The 27,949-nt window shown below is 42.1% G+C and overlaps 1 protein-coding gene across 3 annotated transcripts in view; it reads right to left on the bottom strand.

Annotated features, from left to right (window-relative positions):
* The window catches only part of AHCYL1 (adenosylhomocysteinase like 1), a 41,007-nt gene extending 14,196 nt beyond the window's left edge, over positions 1 to 26,811 (bottom strand). For 2 of the 3 annotated variants that reach the window (XM_060139414.1, XM_060139415.1), the window contains exons 1-2: positions 26,420 to 26,811; positions 551 to 662 (exon numbers count right to left, since the gene is read on the bottom strand). In XM_060139414.1, coding sequence (XP_059995397.1) covers positions 551 to 662; positions 26,420 to 26,539 — 232 coding nt within the window. In that variant the 5' untranslated portion in view covers positions 26,540 to 26,811. Of the gene's footprint in view, positions 1 to 550; positions 663 to 5,767; positions 6,029 to 26,419 lie in introns of those variants that run through there. The other variant, XM_060139416.1, reaches the window with a different exon arrangement.
* Positions 26,812 to 27,949: the final 1,138 nt, after the last annotated feature.

The raw sequence follows: 27,949 nt of genomic DNA on the forward strand, positions 1-27,949 counted from the left end.
CTTCTCAATGTGGGTGAATAAACGTGGGAATGGGAACCGGCCCAGTACTACCAACCAGGAACTGGCCACAGACCACACACAGAGACCACTGGGGAGGAAAGTCTCACGATGACAAAAGCTTCTCCAGCTACAACCCTGGCTGGGAACATTCCTATTGCTCAACCACTAGTTATCAGCTTTCAGCACAAAGACAGGCAGTCCTGACATGAGGTATTTTCGGATCCTAGATAAGTGAAGAGAACTGGGTAGAGTACTAGCTCAAGACTCTGGAATAGGGAGGAGAGAGCCTCCCTGGTGGCGCAGTGGTTGAGAGTCCGACTGGCGATGCAGGGGACACGGGTTCGTGCCCCAGTCCGGGAAGATCCCACATGCTGTGGAGCGGCTGGGCCCGTGAGCCATGGCCGCTGAGCCTGTGCGTCTGGAGTCTGTGCTCCGCAGCGGGAGAGGCCACAACAGTGAGAGGCCCGCGTACTGCAAAAGCAAACAAACAAAAAACAGTTGACTTGGAATAGGGAGGAGAGATCAGAGAGAACAGGAAGTTCACACCTACCTGAACTGTAGCTGTCAGTGGAGGACTGAGAAATAGAGCGAGACAAAGATCGTCGACCAGTCTTGGTGGGGAATTTGGTGAACTCCTGCATGTCATCAGCAAACTGGATTTGCTATAAGAGGAAGACAAAAAGTTGAAACTTACAAGGATTCTATGAAATGTTTCATTTTTAAAGGCTATACATTGCCTCCCTTAAAAGCTAGTATAATCTGGTGGCTCCTACTAAGCCAGTAATTCTTCCACCAGAAATGAGGGTGGAGGAGGCTATTCTCTTGACTCCTCCCAAAATGCCAATTACTATCTCTTCCCGATGGTGTCAGCAGAATTTTGTGGGGACAGGGGGAGGAGAGAGAGCTTAAGACCCAACTTCGTTTAGCATTTGTCTAATTTCACAGGTCTTCCTTCCCACGTTCCATAAAGTTTTCTTTTCTCTTCTCTTCTAACCCTGAGACATTAAACTCTTTACCCTTGCTCTCAACTCTATCAAAAAGCAGGCATAATCTCTTAGGGCTTCTGCTTGATTTTTATTTCAGAATATTCTCTTGTAGCATATTCTTATCCTGAAGTTAGCAATGGTCTTGTTTTTTTGAAAGAATTATGAAGAGATGCCTTAAATGGTGATGGGCATTGGGGTGCTAATAGTCAGAGTCCAATCATGTACCTATCCTTCACAAAGCCAACGGAATATTGCCAGAACCTTCTATACACAGTAAAATACCAGAATATTCTAATAAAAATTTAAAAACACACATACCATAGTAAATTCCAACTAATTAGGACTAATATATATATATATATATATTTTTTTTTTTTTTTTGCGGTACGCGGGCCTCTCACTGCTGTGGCCTCTCCCGTTGCGGAGCACAGGCGCCGGACGCACAGGCCCAGTGGCCATGGCTCACGGGCCCAGCCACTCCGCGGCATGTGGGATCTTCCCGGACTGGGGCACAAACCCGTGTCCCCTGCATCGGCAGGTGGACCCTCAACCACTGCATCACCAGGGAAGCCCAAATTAGGACTAATTTGAAGGAAGGAGAGAATAATGACTTGGTAAACTCTGTATTAAAAACTTACTTAACCATAATTCAAAAAGAGTCATGTACCACGATGTTCATTGCGGCACTGTTTACAATAGCCAGGACATGGAAGCAACCTAAGCGTCCATCGACAGATGAATGGATAAAGAAATATGGCACATATATACAGTGGAATATTACTCAGCCCTAAAAAGAAAGGAAATTATTTGTAGTGAGGTGGATGGACCTAGAGTCTGTCATACAGAGTGAAGAAAGTCAGAAAGAGAAAAACAAATACCATATGCTAACACATATATATGGAATCTAAAAAAAATGGTTCTGATGAACCTAGGGGCAGTACAGGAATAAAGACACAGACATAGAGAATGGACTTGAGGACACGGGGAAGGGGAAGGGTAAGCTGGGATGAAGTAAGAGTAGCACTGACATATATACACTACCAAATGTAAAATAGCTAGTGGGAAGCAGCTGCATGGCACAGGGAGATCAGCTCGGTGCTTTGCGACCACCTAGAGGGGTGGGATAAGGAGGGTGGGAGGGAGATGCAAGAGGGAGGGGATATGGAGGTATATGTATGCATATAGCTGATTCACTTTGTTATACAGCAGAAACTAACACAACACTCTAAAGCAATTATACTCCAATAAAAATGTTAAAAAAAAACTTTCTTAAATGAAGTAAGGCAGAAACAGATAACTTTTGAAGGATACTTGGAAGACTGGCTTTAATAAATAGCAAATAGCTTACAATTAACATTATTTATAGTTAAATTAATTAGTGTTTCTGAAGTGTAGGAAAACACTTCTATTAACTGGTTTAAACCTTCCTCCTAAACGCCTGTTTAAACTCTGACAAACCCTTTCTTTGAAATATAAAATAAACCTCGACCTCCTCTGAAAAACAGAATGGTTTGAGAATCTGAATCAAGCTTCTCCTCACAAGCTGATTAAATCTGAAAAGGCTCCCATGGAGAATTCATTAAGCTAAGTTTTCAGCAAATAATATCTGGAAATGTAACCTATTACAGATTAAAATCTTCTCTCCATAATGCTAGCAACCTGGTTATAGGCATTTTGAAGCCAGGAATAGTAAAACGCCCATTAGTTACAGCTGCTAAACATTCCCCTCCTCTGTCATATGTACCCTCCAGCTAGGGTAGCATCTGGTGGCAGTGTAAGAATCAGGCATAACTGTGCAGCCTAGGCACAGGCAGCTAATATGAGCAAGGCGATTACTGAATTAGTAGGATTCTACAGGTAATGAAGCAGTAATCAAGGGAACACAGACTTGTGTTTTTACACCAAGAATCAAAGCGGAGAATACTGATGTCACAGATAATACTACTGGGCAGCAGGCCTGAAAGAAAAACTTCAGTGTACTTTCATTTTAAACCTACCTTGGCTTACCATCCAACTGGGCAGTTTTTCTTTAGGTTACTTTGTGAAATAGAGAGGAGGCAGAGTCCACAGACTGTATTTTTAAGTTTAAGGACAGATCCTAAAGGCATGGAAGGGCAAGAGAGCTACATATTCTGGCATCTAGACCAGGATCTTGCACATAGGAAGCGTTCAATAATTATTTGTAGAATGAGTGAACCTTTCAAATTTCTTTCTTCTATAAGATCAAGTCAATTGAATTTCAAAAATAAATAAGTAAATAATAAAGATTCAAGCTAAACCACAAACACTACACCTGAACTTGATTAACAAGTATCTTCGTACACCTGAAGAAGCAGCTTTTTTAGTTTAGGTGCTAAAACTTTAATTAGCTTAAATGTCAAAAACACAACTGCCTTTCAAACCCAAACCAAACCAAACCAAAACCATTTATTGAAGTGACCACAAGTCAGCATCTGCCCTTCTAGATAGGATTTCCCACTGTATGTTCACATGACTTCTGCAGTCAGCAAAGCTAGATTTACTGAAGGGATTAATCCAGGGCCAAAGTAATGACTTTCAACCCAATATGCAGTTATTTTGGTGGCAGAAAAAACAGTCAAGAGACCATCAACACCGTTTAACACTCTCCAGAGGCAGCTCTTCCTCCATCAGCTTCCTTGCTCCTGGCCTAGGCAGCCTATTTGGAAGTTGCTCTCCTCTAATGACTGTTACGACTCCCTCCCTGTTCATCTTTTTTTTCCCCCAAAGGTTCTGGGTATATTCCCAGACACCACCTACCTGGGGGTAGGAAGCGTGGGGGAGGGAAATGCAATAACATTTGCATTTTTTTAAATAAAAAATATAGACAGCCTGCTGTGTCAAGACAGATATGTATTTCTTTAGCAACCTAAGAACTAATAGTCATAATCCCACCTTGTAGAATGGGATTAGGCTTTAGTAGCCTAAAGCTTAGCAAAATCTTTCCCATCTAAAAATATGAGACTGTTGCAAGCAGCTTACTAATCACTGCAGCGCCTCATCTCTCAGATAATGAATATGGTCCATATTTGAAGTGGGCAGAGAGTTAACTCAGGCCATGACATAAATGGGTCACTGTCTATTCTTGCAGCATATTGATAATCTCAATGCTTATAAATAAAATGATTCAGCTACACAAAGATACATGATAACCTTGTCTTCTCTCCCACCCCAAACTACGTGCAGAAGAGAACCTATATCAATAACTGCTGCTGTGAAATGCAGCTTCTCTGCTAGTTTCCATCAGGCCTGCTAGCTCCACTGGCTGTCTTCATAGCTAGTAGCTCTCTCTTCTCCTTGGTGAAATACCTCCTGGAATGTTGTTCACCTTCACATTGTAAATAGACAGTGCTGCCAAAAGCAATTTACAGATATCACAAGTTTTCTCTCTAGCGAAGCCAGATCTCAATAATAGCCTTCTAATTGGGTTGGACTCACTGCATTTAAGCAAAACATGGTTATTTAGTTGAAAACAAAATACAAAAAATGACTACAAAGTCGTCTGTTTACATTACTTCCTATTTATCATGATTTCTTCCAAGCATTATTAAGTCTTAATTGGTATGCTTTCATGTTTCTTCAAATCTAGACCTGTAAGGAATGCCAGGTCTAATATGATGTAGGATGGGGATGAGGAGGAGGGAAAAGAAGATAGTTGAAGTCCAAAAAGGTCTGAAAATCAAAAAGTCCTATGTTAAAGAACTATTCTGTTTCAATACTCACTACCCCATATAAACAGCCTTACCCACAACAAACACACCAGTGTTCTATTTTTTTGGCCGGGCCACGTGGTTTGCAGGATCTTACTTCCTCGACCAGGGATTGAACCCAGGCCCACGGCAGTGAAAGCACGGAGTCCTAACCACTGGACCGCCAGGGAATTCCCACCAGTGTTCTATTCTTGAACTAATATCAATCATATATGAGAAAGGTTAGAATATCAGATTGACCCATTCTGCAAATAGCACATCCAAATACAGAAGTGTACTTGCTGTGCCTTAGCGACTCAATTAAATGTCAGGCCAATTTTATGTGCTATTTTAGAGCACCTTTTAAAATAGCTTGGTGGGTACAATGGTTGACTCTTCTATGTGATACTGAGAATGGTAAGAAAAGCTCTACTGAAGAAACAATTTGGTGTATGGTACATCTACCACCTAGTGGTAAGTCTGGTGACAGACTGAGCTAAAAGAATTGCTCTACAGAACTTAGCAAGAAGAAGGAATCATAGGCAATCGATAACAGCTATAAGACTCCAGAGAAGAAAAACAGTCGTATACTACTTGTTTAGTTGATCTTAATTGATATTTTTTACCATCAGAAGCTGAGAAGTTTACTTCCACAAACACATGGTCTATCTACTCAGATTAAGTAGCTTAATTACACTTCCTTCCCAGGTCCCACCCAATTTTGCCTTCTAGGTCCTAAATCAGAGAATTAATAGCCACCAGAATTCCGCTATGACACTATGGCCAGTGGAGGGTGATCAGGATAATATTCAGGGTATTACATTCCTTTAGCCAATACATCTAGTAGGCACCAACTAAGTACTCAGTGCTATTTCAGGAAAAATCTATGGAAGATCTATGGACTCCTTCCAGGACTCCTACCACATCTTTTCTAATCCCCTTTTCACACATCTTCTGGCTAATTTATTCTTTCTTCCACAGATTCTACTCTCACCTGCTTTTTTTTTTCAGAGGAAATGAAGAGAGTATGGCTGTCAGCATAAAAAAAGTCCAAGACCTTTTCTTGATACTTACCACTGATCAGTCTGATTCCCATTTCAGATGAATCCAAAGAAACAGTTATCAATAAACACCAACTTCTTGGTACAAGAACTATTTCAGACTTCCAATCAGGCAAAAGAAATTTCCCAAATGAAAGGCATCCCTTTCTCAACTTGTGGCCCGCAGGTACACCAACAGAAAACAGCTTATCTCAAGGGAATCAATCTCAGGCCACAGAGTCGAACCCAGAGCCACCTCCAGTCACTTCTTCCATTCCCTGGTGCAGAAACCAGTCTTCTGAGACTCGGCAGGTTTTGGCTGCTCACTGTCCTCCTTCCCTGTCTCAAGTTTCTTAAGTTCTCAGTTTCCCCAGATGGGGCCTGAGTTTCTAGAGGGAGGGGGTAGGCAAGCTAATCACAGCACACATCTCCCTCCCCCACTCCACTGGGCTGTGTCTCAATAGTAACAGGATATAACACACACACACACACTGCTAGAAACCAATTCCACTGTCACAAGAAACACTCCTTTCAAAATGGGACTCAACTTGATCTTTCTTCAATGTTGGTGGGAGCAAGGGGTGTGGCAAAACCAGGGCCCACACTGCTGAGTCACTTAAATGGTGAGGAAGGAACATAAAGCTTGAAAAACTCTGCCAAAGAGTGGTTTTACCCTTATCAGCTACTCCCCCTCTCTTCGTATTAGAGAGCACACTTCATTGGCTTTCTATTATCTCCTAAAGTGCTCTAGTGAAAGTGAGTGATCTAGGCCTCCAACTGCCAACTAGAGGCAAAATTAAGAGGTTTAAAAAATGGCAACAAGTGGGCTTCCCTGGTGACGCAGTGGTTGAGAGTCCGCCTGCCGACACAGGAGACACGGGTTCGTGCCCCGGTCCGGGAAGATCCCACATGCCGCGGAGCGGCTGGGCCCGTGAGCCATGGCTGCTGAACCTGCGCGTCCGGAGCCTGTGCTCCGCAACAGGAGAGGCCACAGCAGTGAGAGGCCCACGTACCGCAAAAAAAAAAAAAAAAAAAAAAGCAACAAGTAAGAGGAAAGGCTTCCTAATCTTTTGAAAACCACAAATTACAACAGAACATAACATGCAACCGGACTATGTTTCAATTGCCTATTTAGCTATCTACCTGTCCAATTGCCTGGCCAGTTCCAACTTTCCTCATCCTCAATCCGTCTACCAATATGATATGAAAACATTCCAGTCATTCTTCTTTTTCTCCTGACACTGAATTATCATTAACTCTAGGGTTGTTTTTTTTTTTGTTGCTGTTTTTTGTACAGGTGACTGAAGAAATCTAGGTTCTTGGAACATACCCATGGCTTTACTGATACGCCAAAGTTCCCCCCACCGCATCCCCCAGCACCAGTTGGCACGTTCTATTTATTTTTCCAACTTTATTACGATCATTTTCAACATAAAAAAATTAACACAATATAATGAACATTTGTATACCCTCCATCTAGATTGAAGCTTTCCATTTTCCATATTAGGTTTCTTTCTCTATCTCTATACATATACACACATGCATACTTTCAAACAGTCCTGCAAAAAAATTTTTCCAAATATAAAAATTCATAATAAATTCTTCAGAATGCATCTTCTAACAAAGATATTCTTCTACAGAGCCCCTATAACATTATAATACTTAAGAACATTAACAACAATTCTATATCATCAAATATCCAGTCTGTATTCAAATTTACTTAATTTTTCTCAAGTATATCCTTCATAGTTGTAAACCCGGCTCTTCCAACCCAGGATGGAATCAAGGTTCACTAAATGCATTTGGTTGTTAGGTTCTTTTAGTTTCTGCTAATTTAGAAGAGTTCTCCTGCTTCCCACCTGCCCCCACCCCCCACCCCACCGTGCTCTGTGATACTGACTTTTCCTCCCAGAGTCCAAGCCAGTTGCCTTATAGAATCTCCTTTTTTTTTTTTTTTTTTTGCGGTACGCGGGCCTCTCACTGCCGAACTCTCCCGCTGCGGAGCACAGGCTCCTGACACGCAGGCTCAGCGGCCACGGCTCACGGGCCCAGCCGCTCCACGGCATGTGGGATCCTCCTGGAGCGGGGCATGAACCCGTGTCCCCTGCATCAGCAGGTGGACTCTCAACCACTGCGCCACCAGGGAAGCCCTGTCCCATATTTTGAATTTTTCAGACTGTTTCCTTCCTGTGAACTGGATGTTCAGTTTTGGGGTTTGATTAGAAAAGGGTTAAAATTTGGCAAGAATATTTCATAATTGGTGTTGTATACTTTACTTCGCAGCGTATCAGGAGGCACATAAAGTCAGGTTGTTCCACTACTGGGGACACTAACCTGAAACCCTTGGTTAAAGTGACGAACATCAGTCTTTGAAAGGAATATTTTCTCCTTTGCAAGTAAAGGTTAATTTGTGGGGTGATCCTTGTCAGCCTGTGAATGTCCTGTTCCCTAGTGACTTTACCATCTGTTCATAATCCTTGCCTGAGCCAATTATACTGGGGGGGAGGGGGGTTTATAGAATCATGATTCCTATCATTCTTTCCACATATATTAGGCTGGCATGTAAAGAAAAGCTTTTCTTCTTTCTCTTTCGCTTTTTTTTTTACGTGTCATTCATATTTTATTTATCCAATATGTTACACTCAATTATATGAGTGCACTGAATGCTCCAATTGTCCCAAACTGGGCCAGTGGGAGCCTCCTTTAAGCTGACTCTTCTGTTCTTTTGACATGATCCCATTTAAATGATTCCTTTCTTTCCGACATAAGAAGATATACCAGGCTCATCTTGTTCTTTCTCTGCTTCAGACCTAGAATCAGTCATTTCTCCAGGGAGCCCTGATTTCTTTCAGCGGGGAAAGGTATTTAGAAACTAAAATCTGGATATAATGTCTGCCTATTGCTATGAGAGGTGTCAGTGCTTCTAAGTTCTTTCAGTAGAGAGAGAAATTAATCTTTTTTGTTTTACTCATGAGTACATATTGATACTTTTTTTCAAATTTAACATTACCATTTTTAAAATTTTTAATTTTCCTATTTGTATCTTTTTTTTTATGGTGACAATCTTGGTCTCTAACAGCAATACAATATTTACTTATTTGCTTTAGTCTATACTACACATAAAATAATTTCAAAATTACAAGGCTAATATTATTAACAATAATCTATGCAGTGAAGTGTCAATATTTCATTGAAGTTCTTTTTTTCCTTAGAATATATTTCACAAAGAGTATGCATAGTCAAAGTACTTTTTTCTGGGTGATTGTGTAATCTTCCTGATATGTAGTTAGGTTCATTTGTTTCTGTTTATATGCAATTTTAAGATTTCCTTTTTCTTCTCTTAATTTTATTTTTTGACATATAAAACACATCTCAAAAATTTTAAAGGTATACTCAGAGAAGTCTCATTTCCATTCCTATCCCCCCAACTCTGTTCCACTCTCCCCAATTTTCATTAATTTCTGGTTTAGCCTTCTTATGTTCATTTTTTGAGGTAGGAAAAGCAAATATGTATTTATATTCTTATTTTCCCTCTCTTTCTTATTCAAAAGGTAGCAGCTAAAATATTCTGCACCTTGTTTTTTTTTTCACTTGTAAATCACTTTGTATTGGTTCAGAGAGTATAAGAATCAACAATTCTTGAATGTCAGGAAAGACCAAGCCTGGTTACACATATATACAAACCTTACATGTTTGTAATAAAAAGTCATTAGCCTTAATTCGCAGTCCTCTTTAAAGCCAATACTGATTTTAAGTGAAGCTCACAAGATGTGAAACTTGCAAACCTTACTGCAAAGTACGCTGGGATATTCTTTAAGATGAAAACACAACTGCTTACAAATTAGGCAAATCTGTATTCTTCAAACGAATTGCTATGAGAAGAAAAGTTATCACTGAAAGCAAGTAATCAGTGGATATCTCTAGAAGGAAGATGGAGTCTGGCATTTTGGAAGGTGGCCACATAGACTGAGTAAATGCCATCTGTGTAATTTCTTAGTCTATCAAATTGGAACAAGATTGGAGATGTTATAAGAACAATTCTTCCTTCCTTGATCTGGAAGTCTAGCTTAAATAAACTTGAAAGCCAATTACATCTTAGAAATTTAAACCCTCTTTACATATTCACTTGAGTGAGTGAATCCCACCTGTGATATGGCAGAAGAAATACAAGTAGCTCCCAATAAGTAGCAGCTGAGTCCACGAGGGTCAGCATTCAGAACCCTAGACTAATACTCAACAAAGGTTAATGAGACATTTTTTTTAGTCACCATCCACTGCTTCCCATCAAGTACAGGCTCAAGGGAGGAAAAAATCACCAAAACTCAATATTAAATAACATTATCTGACTTTAAAGACCTAATGTTAAATACTATGTAGTAACAGGTATTGCTTCCAGAGATGAGTGGGTCAATGGGACTCTTCAGAATCCATTCTGTAGTTAGACTGGATATTTTCAGGTTCAAAGGACAAGGTGAAACCACTTTAAAGATCAGCTGCAGCAAGCTTTAGTTTCCACAGCTCTTAAAAACAAAACACAAAATATTAAGCTTCTAATACATGGACAAGAATCTATCAAAGATCATCAGTCACATCAAAAACATGTTTGTAGGGCTTCCCTGGTGGTGCAGTGGTTGAGAGTCCGCCTGCCAATGCAGGGGACACGGGTTCGTGCCCTGGTATGGGAAGATCCCACATGCCATGGAGCTGATGGACCCATGAGCCATGGCTGCTGAGCCTGCGCGTCCGGAGCCTGTGCTCTGCAACGGGAGAGGCCACAACAGTGAGAGGCCCGCGTACCGTAAAAAACAACAACAACAACAACAACAACAACAACATGATTGTAGGGACTTCCCTGGTGGTGCAGTGGTTAAGAATCCGCTTGCCAGTGCAGGGGACACGGGTTCGAGCCCTGCTCTGGGAAGATCCCACATGCCATGGAGCAACTAAGCCTGTGCGCCACAACTACTAAAGCCCGTGTACCTAGAGCCCGTGCTCAGCAACAAGAGAAGCCACCACAATGAGAAGCACGCGCACCACAACGAAGAGTAGCTCCCATTTGCCACAACTAGAGAAAGCCCGCGTGCAGCAACGAAGACCCAACACAGCCAAAAATAAATAAATAAATAAATAAAACATAATTGTATTTTTCATTGTAGAGAGGCAGTATTTGCCATCCTTCTTGATGTTCTAACTTGAGGTGTTTATGTTCACTTTTAGATAAGTCTCAGTATAAAATAATGACCTTAGATAGCCTACAAGAAACAAGCTGGTTGAAAGAAATTGTAGGCCGAAACATCTTTGGAGCTATTGAAAAATAAGAGCTACCTGTTGTTCCAGAATGAATACAGTACAATCCCCCTATTCTCGCTGCCTCCCAGACCTGAAGACAAAGTTTGGGTTTTCCTGACCTATGACTTTCTGATTAGCCATATTCTAATGAGTAAAGTGGACAGATAAGCAAGGATAAAGGTCTCTTGCTTTTGGCTGTATGGTAAACCAAAAGCCAAAACCAACTCTTGTATAGGAAAAGTTATTCAGCTAATTTTACCAGTAACACTGCTAGAATATCACTGATCTAAATGTTTTTCAAACCATTTTTGTTTAAATCTTGGCATACAAAGAACAAGCAAATCCACTCGAGGGCACTCAATTAGGACTTTTTACTTAAAGCTGATTAGCAGTTTGAAATCCACACTTGCTAGCATGGTGAAAACCAAGGTCCTGAATGCCTAGATTTCTATGACTTTCTAGTTTAAGCAGCTGCTTCAACATTAGTGGCTGTGGCTAAGATTTTCTTATAGAGGATTTGTATTTTCAAAACATTCTGGAATCCTTTGACTGCTGGATCTACCCTTCACAGATGACAAAACAGAACAGGGGTGAGAGTTAAGTGACTTGCTCAAGGCAATTTGCTACCAACATTAACAACAACAACAACAAACCCAGTTAAGTAAAAAACAAAACAAAAACAACCCCCCCCCACAAAAACAGTACTATTATCCTTCGTTTGTAACAGGCTGGGGGAAACAGCAGCGTTCCCCTTTATTTTCAAGGAGTTAGTTTACAGAACAGTCTACTATTGCACTAAAGCTTTCTGAACTTACAATATCAGTTGAACATGGTGAGCTTTGGGGGAGGGAAAAGAACTCTCAGTTCCAAAATCCACACTGGTTTTGGGAGAAGTGAAATGATGCAAAGAAAAGTCATATTAAGTTGCCAATGAATTGCCATTGAGAGATACTGCTCCTTAGACGTGGAAAGGGTGAAGAGAGAACAGGAGAGCCCAAACATTGTGGAAGCAAAAAGCTCCACTCTGGCATATGCTTCAACTGTCTTTTGGGGATGGATTGGGGAGGAGGAGAAAGTACAAGCAGTCTAATCCTGACACTTTCTGATGAAAGAAATGACCCATGAGCTTCCCATTGGAATCAAAAGCAATTTAAAAACTCCACCTGATATATAAACCAATTCAAATGATTGTGCTAATTTATTTCTTCTAGTTGAACTACCTATAAAGTAGAATTACATATTTATAACTATATAAGCCTAAAATTTTAGACATGAAATTTATTATTTTTTTTAGCTGTATCAAAGCAAGAAAATATCTTAAAACGTAGATTTCTCCCAATAGTGAGTATTTACTTCCTTTTAGGAAAATGCCCCTTCTGTTGATATTTTATATTTGGGTTTTAATGTAATTTGGATTGGATACAGAGTTTATCCTTTACCCCTCTACCCTATTTTTTTTTTTTGGCCGCACCTCACGGCATACGGGATCTTAGTTCCCCAACCAGGGATCGAACCCGCACCCCCTGCAGTGGAACCTCGGAGTCTTAAATGCTGGACTACCAGAGAAATCCCTACTGCTCGTATTTTAAATAATTTCTGCTTTCTTTTAAATGAGAAATATCTGATCTTTTAAAAAATATATAAGTAGAACATTTAAATGTAATTTATTTAGTACCTTTCATGTAAGGAGGAGAAGTTCGTGTGAAAGATTTAATATTTAAATTTTAGATACTCTTAAACCTTCCAATCCTTAGTGTCTCTAGTCTTTCAGAGCCTCTTAAAAAAATATAGTAAGTCCCCTACATACAAACCTTCAAGTCGCCAACTTTCAAAGATGTGAACGTGTTTGCTTGTCCAATCACGCAAGTTAGTTCACGTGTCTGGCATACGTTGTGCATCCCCTACCAGTGGTTGTGTTTTTGTGTACTTTACTGTATAGTACTGTATAAAGTACAGTAGTACAGTATCTTTATTTCAAGCCCTGGATGTCCAGAAGCAAGTGTAAAAGCAGCAGTGATGTAGCTCGTACTGCTAAGAAGAGCCAAGCAATAACGATGGAAACAAAAGTGAAAATAATTGAGAGAGTGGAGCGACAAGAGGAAGAAGTAACTGAAGAACCAAAGAGATTCACAACCCAGGAAATGGCAAGGGAACTTTCTTTATTTGACGAGGCACTGTTAGTTTTTGAGGCACAGGACCCGAACATAGAATGGTACACAAAGGTTGCAGCAGCCTTCAGAATGTTCAGAATGCAATCCAGTGCTACTGTGTTAACTATGATGAGAAAAAAAAGAGCTACTACCCAGACATCACTGGATTGTTTTTTAAGAGGGTAGATAGAATTGAATCCAGCAAGGAACCAGAACCTGTGCCATCAACGTCAGGCATTTGAGTGAAATTGCAGTTTGCCCTCTGTCTCCTGTTGCTGAAAATCCTTCAGCTTTCCCACCTCCCACCTCCTCCAGTCAGTAACTCTTCTTGCCTGTTCACTCGATACCAGCCCCTGTATGCCAGCTGCTGTACTGTACTACTGTACTTTTCAAGGTACTGTACTGTAAGATTAAAAATGTTTTCTTAAAAAAAAAAAACTCCACCTGTATTTACTTATACACAGAGGTTTTCAATTTGGTACGGTTAAAACTGACCAATGATTGTTTTTTCTGGTTATCTTGGAAACCCGCTGGCTATCTTCATAAGATATGACGATGCTTTAAAACATGCAGCAAAGAATATATTTTAAATGTGCTTTTTATCAGCGTTTATTTATCCTGTGCAGAATAGTGATGGGGGAACTTTTCTTTCACACACTAACACTTAGTATAATTAGAGAACATGCCCTTAAATTGAGAACATTCTACTAGGTTCCTTTCTCAACTGGGGTGTACCACTCAAACACTACCTACTTCAGGTCACTTGCACTTTATAACATGTCTGAAAGATCTAGTGAGGTTGGATTTTCCCAATTCAAAATGAGCTATAAGTAAATTTGGGAACCTCCCAGTAAAATTTTTAGATAAAGACACATTTTGTCACTGATGCTTTCCCACTTTCTGGTACCACTTCTCTAACTGACTCTGCTACAACTAAAAAAAAAAGTTCTTGTAAGGTTATTAATTTTATTGAAGTATTCTGGACTTAACTGACATAATATATGATTACTGAATCTTGGTTTCATATCCACGGTAGACATTATATAAAGTACTCATTTAATGAACAAGAAAAAAATCCTGGCTATATGGTTTTTAAGAACAGTAGAATTTTCCCAAAAACTCAATAGTAGGTTTTAACTATATAGCTTCATAAGCTGAACAGAACCTCAAAATAAATCTAAACAGACCCAGGAAGTGAGGTCTGAAATTCCTTTGATCATTTTAAAGGGCTTCTTTAAAAATAGAAAATAAAGATAGTTGGTGGTATGATTATATTCTACTAGATTAGGTAGCTTTGACTTTAATGCATCATTGAGCAAACAATGAGATGTCTTTTATATTAAATAGCAGGCTGTAAGGTTTCACACCAAAATAGTTTTTCCATATGCTGGAGAGCAGTTACAACTGGAACCATCTAGAGCCTCCCGGCTCCTCTGGGGAGGACTGTGAGTACTGTTCTCTAATGGGCTCTGAATTTATAGAAGTTTGGCCTGGAAGGCCTTGAATACAGCACTTATTCAGCAACCCCTCAATGTGGGTCTGGAAAGTTCTCCTTAGACTTAGGCAGAGAAACAAGAATATCCCTGTTAAGACCACCTTAAGAGGTCTTGGCCTGTGGTTATACTAAAGGCCAGATTTCAGGGAGGTAAAGGTAGAACTGGCATAGAACTCTGCAAGCTCGTTGTGCTCCAATCTCTAAATCTGGCTGTGTCTTTTCTACATAATTCTTTCTCCTGTTGCCCCAAATGAAATTTCATTCATATTTCTATAGTACATGTTACACACTGTACTAACTCTGAGGAATGGTTCTGCCATTCATTCAAGTCAAACACCAACTTTTCTAGGGATAGAGACATACTAATATTGGTATAAATAAAGCAAAGCCTTATCTACCCTCCCCTTTTTACCCTAACGTAAACAGACCCCTTCAAGACTAAAAAGGAATCTTTTGTCTGGGTCTCAAATCTATTCACTTCGGCTTAAGGAGGAAACTGCTCTCCTGGCTACCTGGCTTACCAGCTTAGTTAATTGTCTTTCTGAGCTCTGCCCGTTTTTTCCTATCATCTTTCTCTGATCTTTTACTCTTTGGCTATTTCCTCAGTCCCTCAATCAACTCCTTCTGTGATTTTCTATGTTTTGAAGCCAGAATTTCACTAAAAAGTCCTCTCACGATCTTTATAATTTTACTATCTTAATCCAGGAATTCACAATATAAATTATCATGTTAAGGAAATTCTCATATTCTGACCTGATTTTTAATCTATTGAGTCCAAGAAGCTCAGCCAACCAGAAACTAGAGATGAGGACAGAGAGTCAAAGTCATTCCTGACATTTCAAAGAGAACACAGACTAAATAAATGCTATTGGTTTAGTGGAGGTCTAGCCATTCCTTATACTTTTTCTAGAGACACCCTTGAGTTCTTGGCAAACTACCTTGGCTATACAGATGAAGAAACCCCAGTCCTGTCCTGCTAGGAGGTAAAATGCCCATACACCCAAACTCATGACCTTGCTTTATCCCAATCACGACATTAATCAATTCTAGGCAAGCAAGCTGTCTAGGTTTTTAGCCTGGGATCCATGGATGGGTTTCAGGCTGCCAACTCCCCCTTATATGCAAATTGTTACATGTATGTAATTTTTCTGGAAGATAAGCACAGCTCTGATAGGGCTCTAAACTCCAAACAGTTGGGACCACTACACCAGACTCACATGACCCAAATAATAAACTCATAAGAATGTAAATGCCACAGGATAGATATGGACCTTTGCCTTGTTCACCGATGTATCCTAAGCAGCCAGCACAGGTCCAGGTACACAGTAGATGCTCAACCTTGAGTTGACAGGGATGCCTGACTTCTGGTTATGGCTTACTCTGTATACCTTGGGAAAGAAGAGTAAGTATAGGCTATTTTCCAGGACCTCTTTTATGGGGCACAAGATTTCCCTCATGGCCAAAGTCATCCGAGATAGGTGGTGGCTGCATTACCATCCAAATAGCAGATTTCACAACAATTTTGGCTAGCCTTGCTAGATAATCTGAAAGAGTGGTTCTAAATCTGGGATCTCTCAAGTTTAGCTGAGAAAGCTGTTCCAAAATGCACATACCATCCCATTTTCCACCTGCCCCTTACTCTCAACCCCTCCCCATTCGGATTAAGTAGGTCTAGGTTAGGGCCCCGGTTACCAATATTTTGAAAAAGCTCCCTAGGTGACTCCCTAGCTAGCTCCCTAGCTTTTACTCCTTCCCACTCCATGAGGAGGACTGATCTGAGACAATCTAAGCAGGATCTGAAAAAGCAAACACAAGCACATGGAGTTTACCAGGCTCTTGATAAAGTGACTCAAGGAACACAGGGAACAAATGAGTTGGTCTTGTACAGAAATAAAACAAATAAGGCCAAGAAGTAGAAAATCTGCTTTTAATACCAACTCCATCTGTCAGCTACAGACAATCATTCAGATGGATCCACAAGGGTTTAGGAGAACATGACAAAGCCTGTCTGAGGAAGAGAGACTGTATTTTTACAATGCGTTGGTCCAAATTCAGTAAAAACTGGCAAGGTGCTCTCATTCCAAACATGCCCAGTGCTCAGCTAATCCCCTCCCTGTGAAGTCAGAAAAGAATGTGCAGAATTCTGAACCCTCTACTCCCCAGATAGGAGAGGTTCCTTCTCCTGAATGCAAGGGTTGAAACTAATCCCATCAACTCTCCACTCCTAATTACAAACTAGAGAAATGAGGTGCCTTCTCAACATAGGTGCTCTTTTTAAATTTATTTTTATTTTTGAATTTTATTTTTTATACAGCAGGGTTCTTATTATCTATTTTATACATATTAGTGTATATATGTCAATCCTAATCTCCCAATTCCTCCCCCCTACCGGCCCCCCCGCCCCGTGCTCTCCTTCTTAACCTTTCTGATTTGTAAACATTCTTTACTCCACCAAATTAAAAACCAAGCCTTTTCCAACCTCAATTAATTCTCAACTGGCAAATAAGAACAGAAACCACCACCAGAGTAATGTTTCCCTCTGGGAAGTCCCGGGGAAGGGGTGCCACAGGGTCAGTCTATCCAGTATGCATTTTCCTTGGACTTACACTTAGAACACAATGTTCCCAACCAGCTTGGTCTCTTCTCTGTTACAAACCTGAAGTAAACAGATTCTACAGCAGCTACAAGCCTGTTACCAAGGCCACTGTATTGATCAGTATAATTAACATTCACAATTCATCTAGTCCAGCATGACAAGCCAGCTGGGCTATTCTCTATAAGAGCTGAACACTGGGAATCTTCATGTCTTGCTTGCAAAGAAGTCTGGTGCTCTGGACACTAAAAACTCAAGTACTGAATTAGAGGCTGGATGCCACCTGGCCACCCACAGGAAACTGAATTAGTTACTAGAACAACTGAACACACTTGCCATTTCTACAAAGTACAGACTTCTACTTCCAAAACAGCAAAATTCTGGAGGTCCCCCATTCCCCTGAATCCTGCCTAGGTTACATACTGTGGGGAAACAACCTACACAGAATTCTCAGTGCCAACCAGAGCCCAAGCTCCTGATTAGGGCAAGCACTGGGCCAGTTCCCTGAAGACTGTGACTCTGAAGGTGTGTTTCAAAGACAAGGGCACATATAGCTTTTGAGCGCTGAGCTCAGCCTTTGGTGCAGAAGAGGCAGCCAGGGTTGCAGAACGAGAAGAATCAGAAGTTTGCTCAGCACTGCCAGGCAGAGCTGCTGTTTATTACTTTTATGATTCCAACACAGATTCCAAAATGAAACTGTTCAACTCATCAGTGGCCCCCAAATCTCAAACACCCTAAGAGTAAGCTTAAATCAAGAGTAAACCAGAATACCACTTTCAACTGTGGGCAGTGTCCTTAATGCTAAGGGTTTCAAACTTGGTGGGAAATTCAAATTACCTTTCCCATTATGTCATAAGGACACCTCTAAGCTTCTGGCCTACTGCCTTGTGGGTCTCATGCTACTGGACTAAGATTCTCAAATCTTAGCCCGAAGAGTCTCTTACCTATTTCTGGCATTATAAAGGGATCTACTAAGCTGTTAGAAATTCTCATCAATTTCTCACCTGCAGTTCTTGGTACTCCGTTATCACTCACGTGGGAGGGGGTCTAAGTTAGAAAAACAACACTGGCCAGCTGAAGGGGAAAGTGAGGCAAAGCCACCATGTGAGTCCAACTCACTTCCTCCTAGGGACAAGCATCTCAAAATACTTTACTCAGTAAACAATTATTGTACCAGGCCCTACATACTATACATATGTATGGGGTATGGTCCTTGTCCTTAATACTGTTGGTCTAGAGAAATCAAATGAAAAGTAAGATTCAGATATCACCGTCAGTCTTGAAAACAGTCTGCGAAGTACTACATTGAAATCAAACCTATTTTTGAGAGACACAGAGGAGCAAATTATTTTGTTTAGTTTTGATACGCAGTCTAGTGAGTCCCCTATTCTAAACACTGCTATGGAATCAACTCTGGAGATTTAGGGGTACCAACAGTTCCTATGAGAGCAATGGGGCTGAGATAGTACAAAAACTCCCAAAAGTTGCTGAAACGCTGGTTTCAGTGTGCATAAGTTCCTCATTTGAACCCTCAAGGCATTGATAATGAGTCTCTTGGGAAGCTGAGGAGCATCCCAAAGAGGGGGGTGAAAAGAACACCAACAACCTCAGCTTTGTTCCAAGGACAAGCTGCAAGCTAGAAAGTTAATCTCAGCTGTTTCTTGATCTGTAAGGGAGAGAGATACTATGGCTTAGAGGCCTGGCCTTCTAAATCAGGGCTTTTAAAGCCAGGATCCAGAGATGAGTTTCAGGGAGTCCCATAAATCCTCTGAAAGTATAAGTTTCTGTGCTCCTGAATTTTGCCGAGGAAAGAACAGTGATTTTTATAAGACTTTTAAAAAGGGATCTGTGACTCAAAAGATTAGGAACCACTGTTCTGGAGTCTCTAATCCAGTGACTATCTCAGGAGCATTCCCTCAAACTGGCAAAAGAGAAACCTATTTATCTACCTTTCACACGTATTTGTCTACTTATTGACCTCCCTTCTGAAGTTAACAACGGGGGTGGGGTGGGGGTGGGGGGTGCAGTTTGAGAATTCAAAGCGAGTAGCTCTTTTCTACATCTCCAAAATAAAGCTAACTGTCATGAGAGCCCAAAAAGGTTTTCCTTAAAGCCTTTGAGTAAGGATACAATGTGGGGGTGGTCAAAGAGGGCAGAGCAGAATCTATCCTATTGACTTTCCTGACAGGTCTCCTTTTTGATTTCAGGATTCTAAAAACCATAACTGGAATAGGTCATAGCCCAGAAACTTTGACTTGCAGTCAAGCCAGTCCTGGGGTAAAGGGAAAAAGTAATTCCCATTATAATACCCATGGAAATCTGTCCTTCAAAGGTTCACCTTAATACAATTAATAAGTACTAGAAGAGTAGGAACCATTTATTAAAAACAGAACTTCCAAACTCCTGACACTGCTCAAAACACAGTGGTATGAACAGCTTCATTCAGGAGGCCAAAATGAATGGAACATGGCTATACTCATCTGCTCCAGGCCTTCAGCCCCTTCATTCTGCTACTCACCAGTTCACCATCCAGCTCAGAGAGCTGCGCACACTGCAGATCAGCACATTGGCATTTTCCTTGGCACCTTGAGCACATAGGCGCAGTGGGATTCCACTGATGCCATTGTACACACACAGGCTCAGGAAAGGAGAGAAAAATACATAAACAACAGGGCTTGCTCTAGCTGAGCAGTTCTTCGACTGTAAAGAACTAAACCTGAGGCAGGTCCAAGATGAACAGCATGGAACAGTGAGCAGTCCCAAACCCCTCCCGTTAAAGCCTCACTGCTAGCACACAACTAAGTACAGGGTGTCCATTTTAAAAGAACTGAACTGGTTTGGGCTGGTAAAGGAAAACACTTTAAGCCCATTAAGCCCTAGAAGTTAAGTACAGAGGCACATTAGCTGAGGCATTGGAGCTTTCAAGACAAGAAAGCAGGAACATGCTTTGCCGTCCTAGACTGGCGGTTCTGTCAAAGTACTTTCCCAATCTCTCCCCAGCATTCCAAATAATACCTTTCATCAGTAGTTCATTCCACTGTTTTATTCTGTGTCCTGTTTGGGTAGTAAATGATTAAGCCCCACTGTATATTGCTAAGCAGTACCAATCATTATATACATTCTGAGATTAAGGCACCTGACTGAATCCTTTAGAAAAACTGAACAGAGATAGGAACAAAAATGAAACCAGTATGAGTGTTAACAAAGGCAAAGGGTGCTCCACCCTAGATCTGTAACTGCTATGGAGCAAAGGCCACACATTTCTGCAAGAGAAAATCAGTTACACGTAATTAAGAGCAGGCTGTTTAGAGCAGAGAGAAACAGTACCTGAGTGGGTGTGAGGGAGTTGGAGTACACAGGCCTGGAATCTGAAGGTGACCATATACAAACATAAGGTCACAGCTCAGATGAGCCTTTGGAATTGTTTCATGTGATTCAAAGATTCTAGTTTGGAAAGACTCCCGAACTATTACAGGTTGAGGAAATAAACTCCTGGACTCAGGCCAATGTCTGACAAATGCCCTCATTCTATGGGTACACTGTCATTATGGGGAATGAGGTGGGGGAGTGGTCAGGTAGAACATATCTCATTTCCATCACAAGCTCTAAACTCTCCCACTGTCTATATACTTCCTGGAAATCAACAAATAGTCTAGTGTTCAACCGGAGTAAGCTCTACATAAAATAACATTTTTGTCAGGGAAATTTCCTGTTGAAAAGATATTCCAATAGAAACATCTTTGTTTTGGCTCTTTGAGAATATTTTGAAATTCCATATAAAGCAGGGTACTTTTCAGAGTGTTAAGAAGGCACTCACTGACTAGCATGCTGGGATAACAGGCATAAACCTGAATTGTACCAGGTAAACCAGGACATATGGTCACTCTAGTAATAAAGGAATAAGTACACTAATTAGTATTTACTAAATGCTAGTCTCTTCGACAATCTTGTAGGACTATCATTATTCCTCATTCCACAGGTAAAAAAATGGAGGCTCAAACAGGTTCAGTCACCCAGCTTGTCCAAAGGTCACACAACTTTGAGATGGCAGAGGCTGAAGGTAAACCTCACTCCAAAAATCAAGTGCTTAACTTACATCATACTCCTCCTCCTCCTCACAGTTTTAAGAATAAAAAGGCGGAAGTTAAAGAGGTCTCAGGTAACAGCCAAACAACAGTGGGATAGCAAGAGAACTACCTGAATGAGTCAAAGGGAAATGCGGAATCAGAATGGAATTCACAATTCAATGTGAATTTTTAACTACTTACCATATGCAAGGCACTGATAGTGCTGACAAGAGTTGGAAGGAAAATTTGTGGTAAGAATCTGTCTTTAACCTTGGATTCTCGGACTTCAGGAAAAAACTCTGGTCTATGCAAATGTACTGTTCTTCATACATGAGTGGGGTGCCTCTGCGCCACCTCAATGTGATGTATTCTGAATTATTATACCCAGTATAAGGTTGGCCCTTCTTTATAAAATTTAATATTCAAATTTCCAAACTTGGGAAACAGATAGGTATAAATGATTCTCCTTTATTGGCCAGTTCCTTTAAATAACAGCCCCAAGAGAGCATTAAGGTGCTTATTTACAGATTGCAACTACTTGAGGTGGCAGAGTAAACTTTGAGGAGTCACAGGCAACTAAAGACCTACATGATTCTACGTATCAAAATATCTTTTATAAACAACTTTACAAGAATATTATATTGGGTAACACACACTGGATCCAAATATACCTTCCTGATGAAACAAAAAGTACACATTTATAATCTTGCCAGCAAAGTATCTAGACAATGAACAGATTTCTGTTACAAGTTAAAAATCTAAAGGAATTTACAACAAAGTAATATGGAAACTGTGCCTAACAAACTAAACAGAATCAAATAAGAAAAAGAGAGGTAATCAATATCTGGGGGAGAAATCTAAAAGAGATAGGATCTTCTTACACCTCTGATGGGATCTTCTTACACCTCTGACTCCTGTTCAAAGACTGGCACTAAAACAGTAGTCATTCTAAAGAGAAGTAAGAGATACTAATGATGTGGAGAAGATAGGAAATGTCAACCTATCAAATCACTTCTCAGTGAATCTAAGAAGTACAGGTGTAAATTCTATAAAACTGCACCAAGGGCTTCCCTGGTGGCGCAGTGGTTGAGAGTCCGCCTGCGGATGCGGGGGACACGGGTTCGTGTCCCGGTCTGGGAAGATCCCACATGCCGCGGAGCGGCTGGGCCCGTGAGCCATGGCCACTGAACTTGCACGTCTGGAGCCTGTGCTCCGCAACGGGAGAGGCCACAGCAGTGAGAGGGAGAGGCCACAACAGTGAGAGGCCCACGTACCGCAAAAAAAAAACAACAAAACCGCACCAAGAATTAGCCATAACATAATCCTGATAAGAAGTGGATCATCCTAAACATCTAAGCATTCCACTGGGTCTCTACCTGGTATGCTTCCTAAGTCTCAGCTGACCCTTCTGATGAATTAGTGCTATATATGCTTTATTCAAATATATCCTACAAAGAATATCCTACAAGCAAAATTGTTCTGTTGTGTTCTTTTTCTCCTTTCCCCTATTGTGCTGGTGGTAAAGGTCTGACTGGATAGATCCTAGGTCAAATGCCTAAGGTATCACTCTAGAAAGTCACCCCAAATGTTCGTACAGATGCTCTGATAGACCTTCCAGAGAAACATGTCTATCTTACAAGGTTTTCATCAACAAGCTTGGGTTTATTCTATGGAAAAAAAAAAAAAAACCCTTGACACAATGTCAATTTCCAAAGGCCCAAGGACAAATATCACAGCTGTAACACGAAGTAGCAGAAAAAGAGGGATAAATACCCAGTTATGATGGGGAACTAGCTGACTTGTTTGGTTTGACTGATAACTGCCAACATTAAACAACGATTCTCTCCAGCTATGGTACAATGTACACCGCCCTTACAACTCAAGGACTCCTTTTCTCTCCCAAATTTTCCTGGCAATTCCATCTGAAAGCACCAGTGACAGTCATGAACAAGCCTTAACACGGGAATCAATACTATAGCTATTAATACTGTCCTGTGAAAATTTCCTTTAGAACTTACTACCAGCAGAAGTTGTCTCCCTGAGGAAGTGGTGTGTATCATTTCCCATGTCTGCTAATGAGACTATAATTCTGATTCCTTTTATCCTCTCGCTCCTAGGAAGCTTAGAGTTGCATGTGATGATCAGCCTCGTCCACTGTCTTAGCCCTCAGGGTTAACAATGTTTTTTTCCTTTTTTCTATAGTTTGGACTTCCCATCTGTATTGTGTGTGTCCTGTGTTATAAGCCACCTCAAATGCTCATTAAAGACAGGGAGTGTAAGTATGCTAATGGACTTCTTTTTAAAAACCACTTTTGCTATCTTAGCTCCCAACACACACCTATCTGCACTTGTTCCAAACAAAAAGCACTTATTTGGCAGATGAGGAAACTGAGGCACAGAAGCTCACTTGCTCAAGGTGGTACCCATTTAGTTGGCTTTTTGACACTCAGATCAAGCTCTGAATCAAACCAAAACAAGTCCCATTATCTACACACTACTGTGGTAGATCCCGGGGCATACAAAAATGAGTAAGTTGTGATTATAGCTGAAGAATCTTGCTATCTATGCTTTTAGTTAAACGACATCTAGTCTATCCTAAAGTGAATAAAACTTCACTAGTTACAATGGAATCTGTTCTGACTGAAGACCATCAAGGTCACCCTGCAGTAACCTATAGCCTCCGACTGGCACCAGAAATGTCCTCATTTCCTGAGGGGCCTCAGGGCTTGGAATGATCCAAGGATTACTTGGTCTAGAGCCACACTGGAATCCTCACAGGCAAAGGACAGCACTATTTGAAGAGGCCTTTTCTCACACCATTCAATACATGCCAAGATAAAATTTTTTCCTCTTACTTTGCTCATGCTTTCTCACATTATCAACACATGGCAGAGGTACAAAAGTGACTTAAGTCATTATGTCTGATTCAGCTGAAGTTATGAAAAAACAGATTACTTAGGACTTGCAATGTGACCTTGACTAGTCCTCGATCAACTCATTAACTAGATAAATGCCTTTCATCATCACTAGGGGAAGGGTAATTAGTCATCATAAAGCACTTTAATACAAAATGCTGTGTAAACACTAAACAACAAAGCTCAGAAACAGCAAGATTAATAAGAAACACAGGGGTACATTTACCAGCAAATGGAACTTACAACAGGGTCTTCCCACATTCCTGGCAGAGACCCCTCCTTTCAGCTAATGGAATATGAGTCTCTAAAATCATTAGCACTTGGCCTGACAATAGTTCACATTAGCAACATTTCTCCTTGAAAGAAAAGAAGAAAATTTATTCGTGGTAGGCAGCCATAAAGACATCTCAATTACTAGTTAGCCAGATGGACAATTACTATTTGAGTACCTACTATATGCTAGGTACAGAGCTAGGCACGACAGATACAATGGTGAACACAAGTCTCTGCCTTTATGGAGTCTACAATCTACAATACAAACTTTGTCTTATTAATAGTGGCACCTGCAGAAACAAAGCCTTACTAAAATAAAGGCAAGTAAAAAAAAGATGCCTAATCCCTGAAGAACTAGACAAACAATACGCTAATGGGGAGAGGAAGAGTTCCGGGAATTAGGTTACCAGGGATTTCCCATTCTTTCCCCTAACTCATCACAGGTACTATCCATATTCCATTAGCTTATAAAGACTGTGACTTTGTCTCCACACAGTGCAGATTACAAAGGTTTACTGCTCCAACAAAGCAGTCAGCTGAACTGAGAGCACTAAAAATAAGGTCAGTCAGACTTCTTAGAATCAAGGGATCTTCTACAAAGTGTTTTTAGGCATTCTATTGGTAAGATCTAAATTTTGTGGGAAGACAGAGCTAAAGCACACAATGGTGACCTGTCTTTTCAACCCTGCATTTGATTTCTGGACTGGTAGGTTAATTTCCTTAAAAGAAAAAAAAAATCATCTCTCCCACTTATGACAGCTTACCTAGTTCAGCCTGAACGACTGTAACTATTCCTGCAAACCTTGCTTTGTGCAGCTTATACAAGCAGTGCATCCCATCAAACACTGCAGGAAGAGATAGCCTTGAAACTCTGTCTTTATATAGGAGGGAAATATTTATCCAGGTTCTTAACTGGTTTCAGAAAGGTCACCTCTCTGCAAAGGTTCTCTGGTTTACTGTTAACTGGGTACCAGTTATGTGGAAAATCAAGATGTGTTTGGCAGAAAATGCTCAGAAAGCACTAGGGATCCCAATTCCACCACTCAGAGAGCTGGTTAGATTAAAACCTCCAAAGGCTGTCATTTAATCTTCCACAATAAGAGAATTAGAAGGATGTCCTTTGAGTTCAACCCACAGCACAACAGACTAAACTTGTTCTGCCTCACTAAGTGCAGTAAAGAATGAGCAATCGTTCCTTCCCACCCACCCCTCCAACCCACCCAAGCTCCTTTCTCAAGGGATGCCTAAGTGATCTATTCACATGACTCTACGATCAACCTGTATCCATGACAGTATCTGCTGTCACCAACCTCCAAAGGTTAATTTCTTAAATATGTCTAAACTAGACGACCACAGAAGGTGAAAATCAGTTTTCTTTTCAATTTCATGCTGCCCTCATCGTTTTCACCTGCATAAAAGAGCTAGCTCCACGCATTTTTTTCATCTTGCCTCCAAGATCGCACGCAGTTGTTGGATAAGCCGGCCACTGCTCCCAAAGAAGCACTATCAGATTTTCACTCACCTGAGAGGAGACTTCCCGTACACCCTCATCCCGAGACTGGTCACTGGGGTCACTTCGTCACCCCCTCCCACTCCCGTCTTCCAGGCCCTTCATCCAGGAAAAGTCAGTCGCAAATTTAAGGCCCGGCCCTGTCGGGTTTCGAAAAGATCCCGGAGGACTTGGGCCGAGGGACAAAGGAAAGTGAGGTCAGGGTCTGCCTTTCCAGCTCGGGATAGGCCTGGGGCCGCTCACCCTCCACCCCTCACACCACCTCCGTCGTCCCGGGTCCCTCAAACCTTGCCCCTTAAGTCCCGAACTAGCTGGACCCGGGCCCGGAGCTCGCTCGCGCCCCTTCCGCGAGGCCCCAGCCCGGACCCCTGCCGCCACCCAGAGCCCCCCGCACCTTCTTGGGCGCCTTGGTGACGGTGGCCATGAAGGAGTACTTCTCGGCGTCCTCAATCTCCTTGGCCTGCTTCAGCTCCTCCCCGACACCGGGCAGCGGCATCGCGTCAGGCATCGACATCCCCCGGCCGGCCCGGGCCGCGGCTGACCCGCCGCCCCCGCCTCTTTCCCTTACGGGCGCCCGCCCGCCTACCCGCGCGGCACCCTCCGACACGCGCTCGCCCACCCTCCAGGCGGGGCCCCGCGCCGAGCCGCGTCCGGTGCTGAGGTGCTGGGGCCGGCGCCTCGTCCGCTCGGCCGTCCAAGACAGCCGGACAGCAACGGCAGCGACAGGAGCACCAGAAGCAAGCAACACAGAGCTCCGACCGGCCCGCGCCACCACCTCCGCCGCACGCAAACACGCACGCAAAGTAAGGGTAGAGGGCGGTGACGCCACGTCGAGTACTGGCAGCTCCCGGCGGGCAGGGGAGAGGCGGGGAGAAACGGCGCTCTTTCATGACGTCACCACCCTGGACTGGGCCGCCGAAGCCACCCCTTTTCCTAGCTCGCTCGGGAAGAAGCTCCAGGGGTGAGCCGGGCCCTTTGTACCGCCAGGTGGCGCCATTAGCCTTGTGAGCGGCGCGTGGTTCCTGCAAGGTTGCCGCGGAACTGGAGGGCCTTTGGACTATGGGGTTCCAGGAATGGTCTCAGAAGGGCGTAGGGATGCTTGTGAGCAGACCAGAGCCCCACACGACACAGCCTTCACCCAGTCCTAGGAAGCTTCCGGGGCCCAAGATAGCCCACTCACTCACTGCCCCCTCCCCAGACCCTTTGAAACAGAAGCCCCTTCCTAAGAGGCAGCGTTTGCCTCTTTGACACCATAAGGGTGGGTAGAACAGACCCAGAGCAGTGTGGTTTCTGCACAACTCTTTGTGACCTCCTCCACCACCGTCTCCGCTGGGCCTTGCTTGTTTACAGGACCTTCGTGCCGCAGAGCTGGTGGGATGGGGCTAATGATGGGTCAGAGGATGGAGAAGGAGGGGTGGGGGAGGGGAAGAGAAGTCGTCGTGTTCCCCCCCACCCGCTCCGGATCAAGCATTATACTCTGACAGCTTCCAGGGCCGCACCAGGGCATTCATGGACTATTCACGTGCTATTACTGGGCTCTACTATGTGCTACCCCTGTGCTAAGGCCCTGGATAGTACAGATGTGTGTAATACATTTTATGTTTCGTTAAACCTTAGTCCAGCTGGCAAGGCAATGTCAGCTAAGGTTGCTTGTCCTTTGACATTCAAATGACACTGGCTGAAATTCCCACGTCCTGTGGAAAGTCCAATGCTCCCCCTCTCCCCTGATTTCTGTGAATTACTGGGGAGACTTAGATCTTTCAAGGTTACCTCTGGCTCTAGTTTTGTGCCTCATCTGAAGTTTTAGTCACTCTCCTGGTCTTGTGGCTGTTTCTTTAGTTCCTGCTGTCAATTCAAATATGGAAAACAGTCCCTTCTCCTTTCAACCCGCACCCCTATTCCAAAACAACCACAAAAATAATGC

Source organism: Lagenorhynchus albirostris, chromosome 2 (assembly GCF_949774975.1).
Source record: "Lagenorhynchus albirostris chromosome 2, mLagAlb1.1, whole genome shotgun sequence".
Classification (NCBI taxonomy): domain Eukaryota; kingdom Metazoa; phylum Chordata; class Mammalia; order Artiodactyla; family Delphinidae; genus Lagenorhynchus; species Lagenorhynchus albirostris.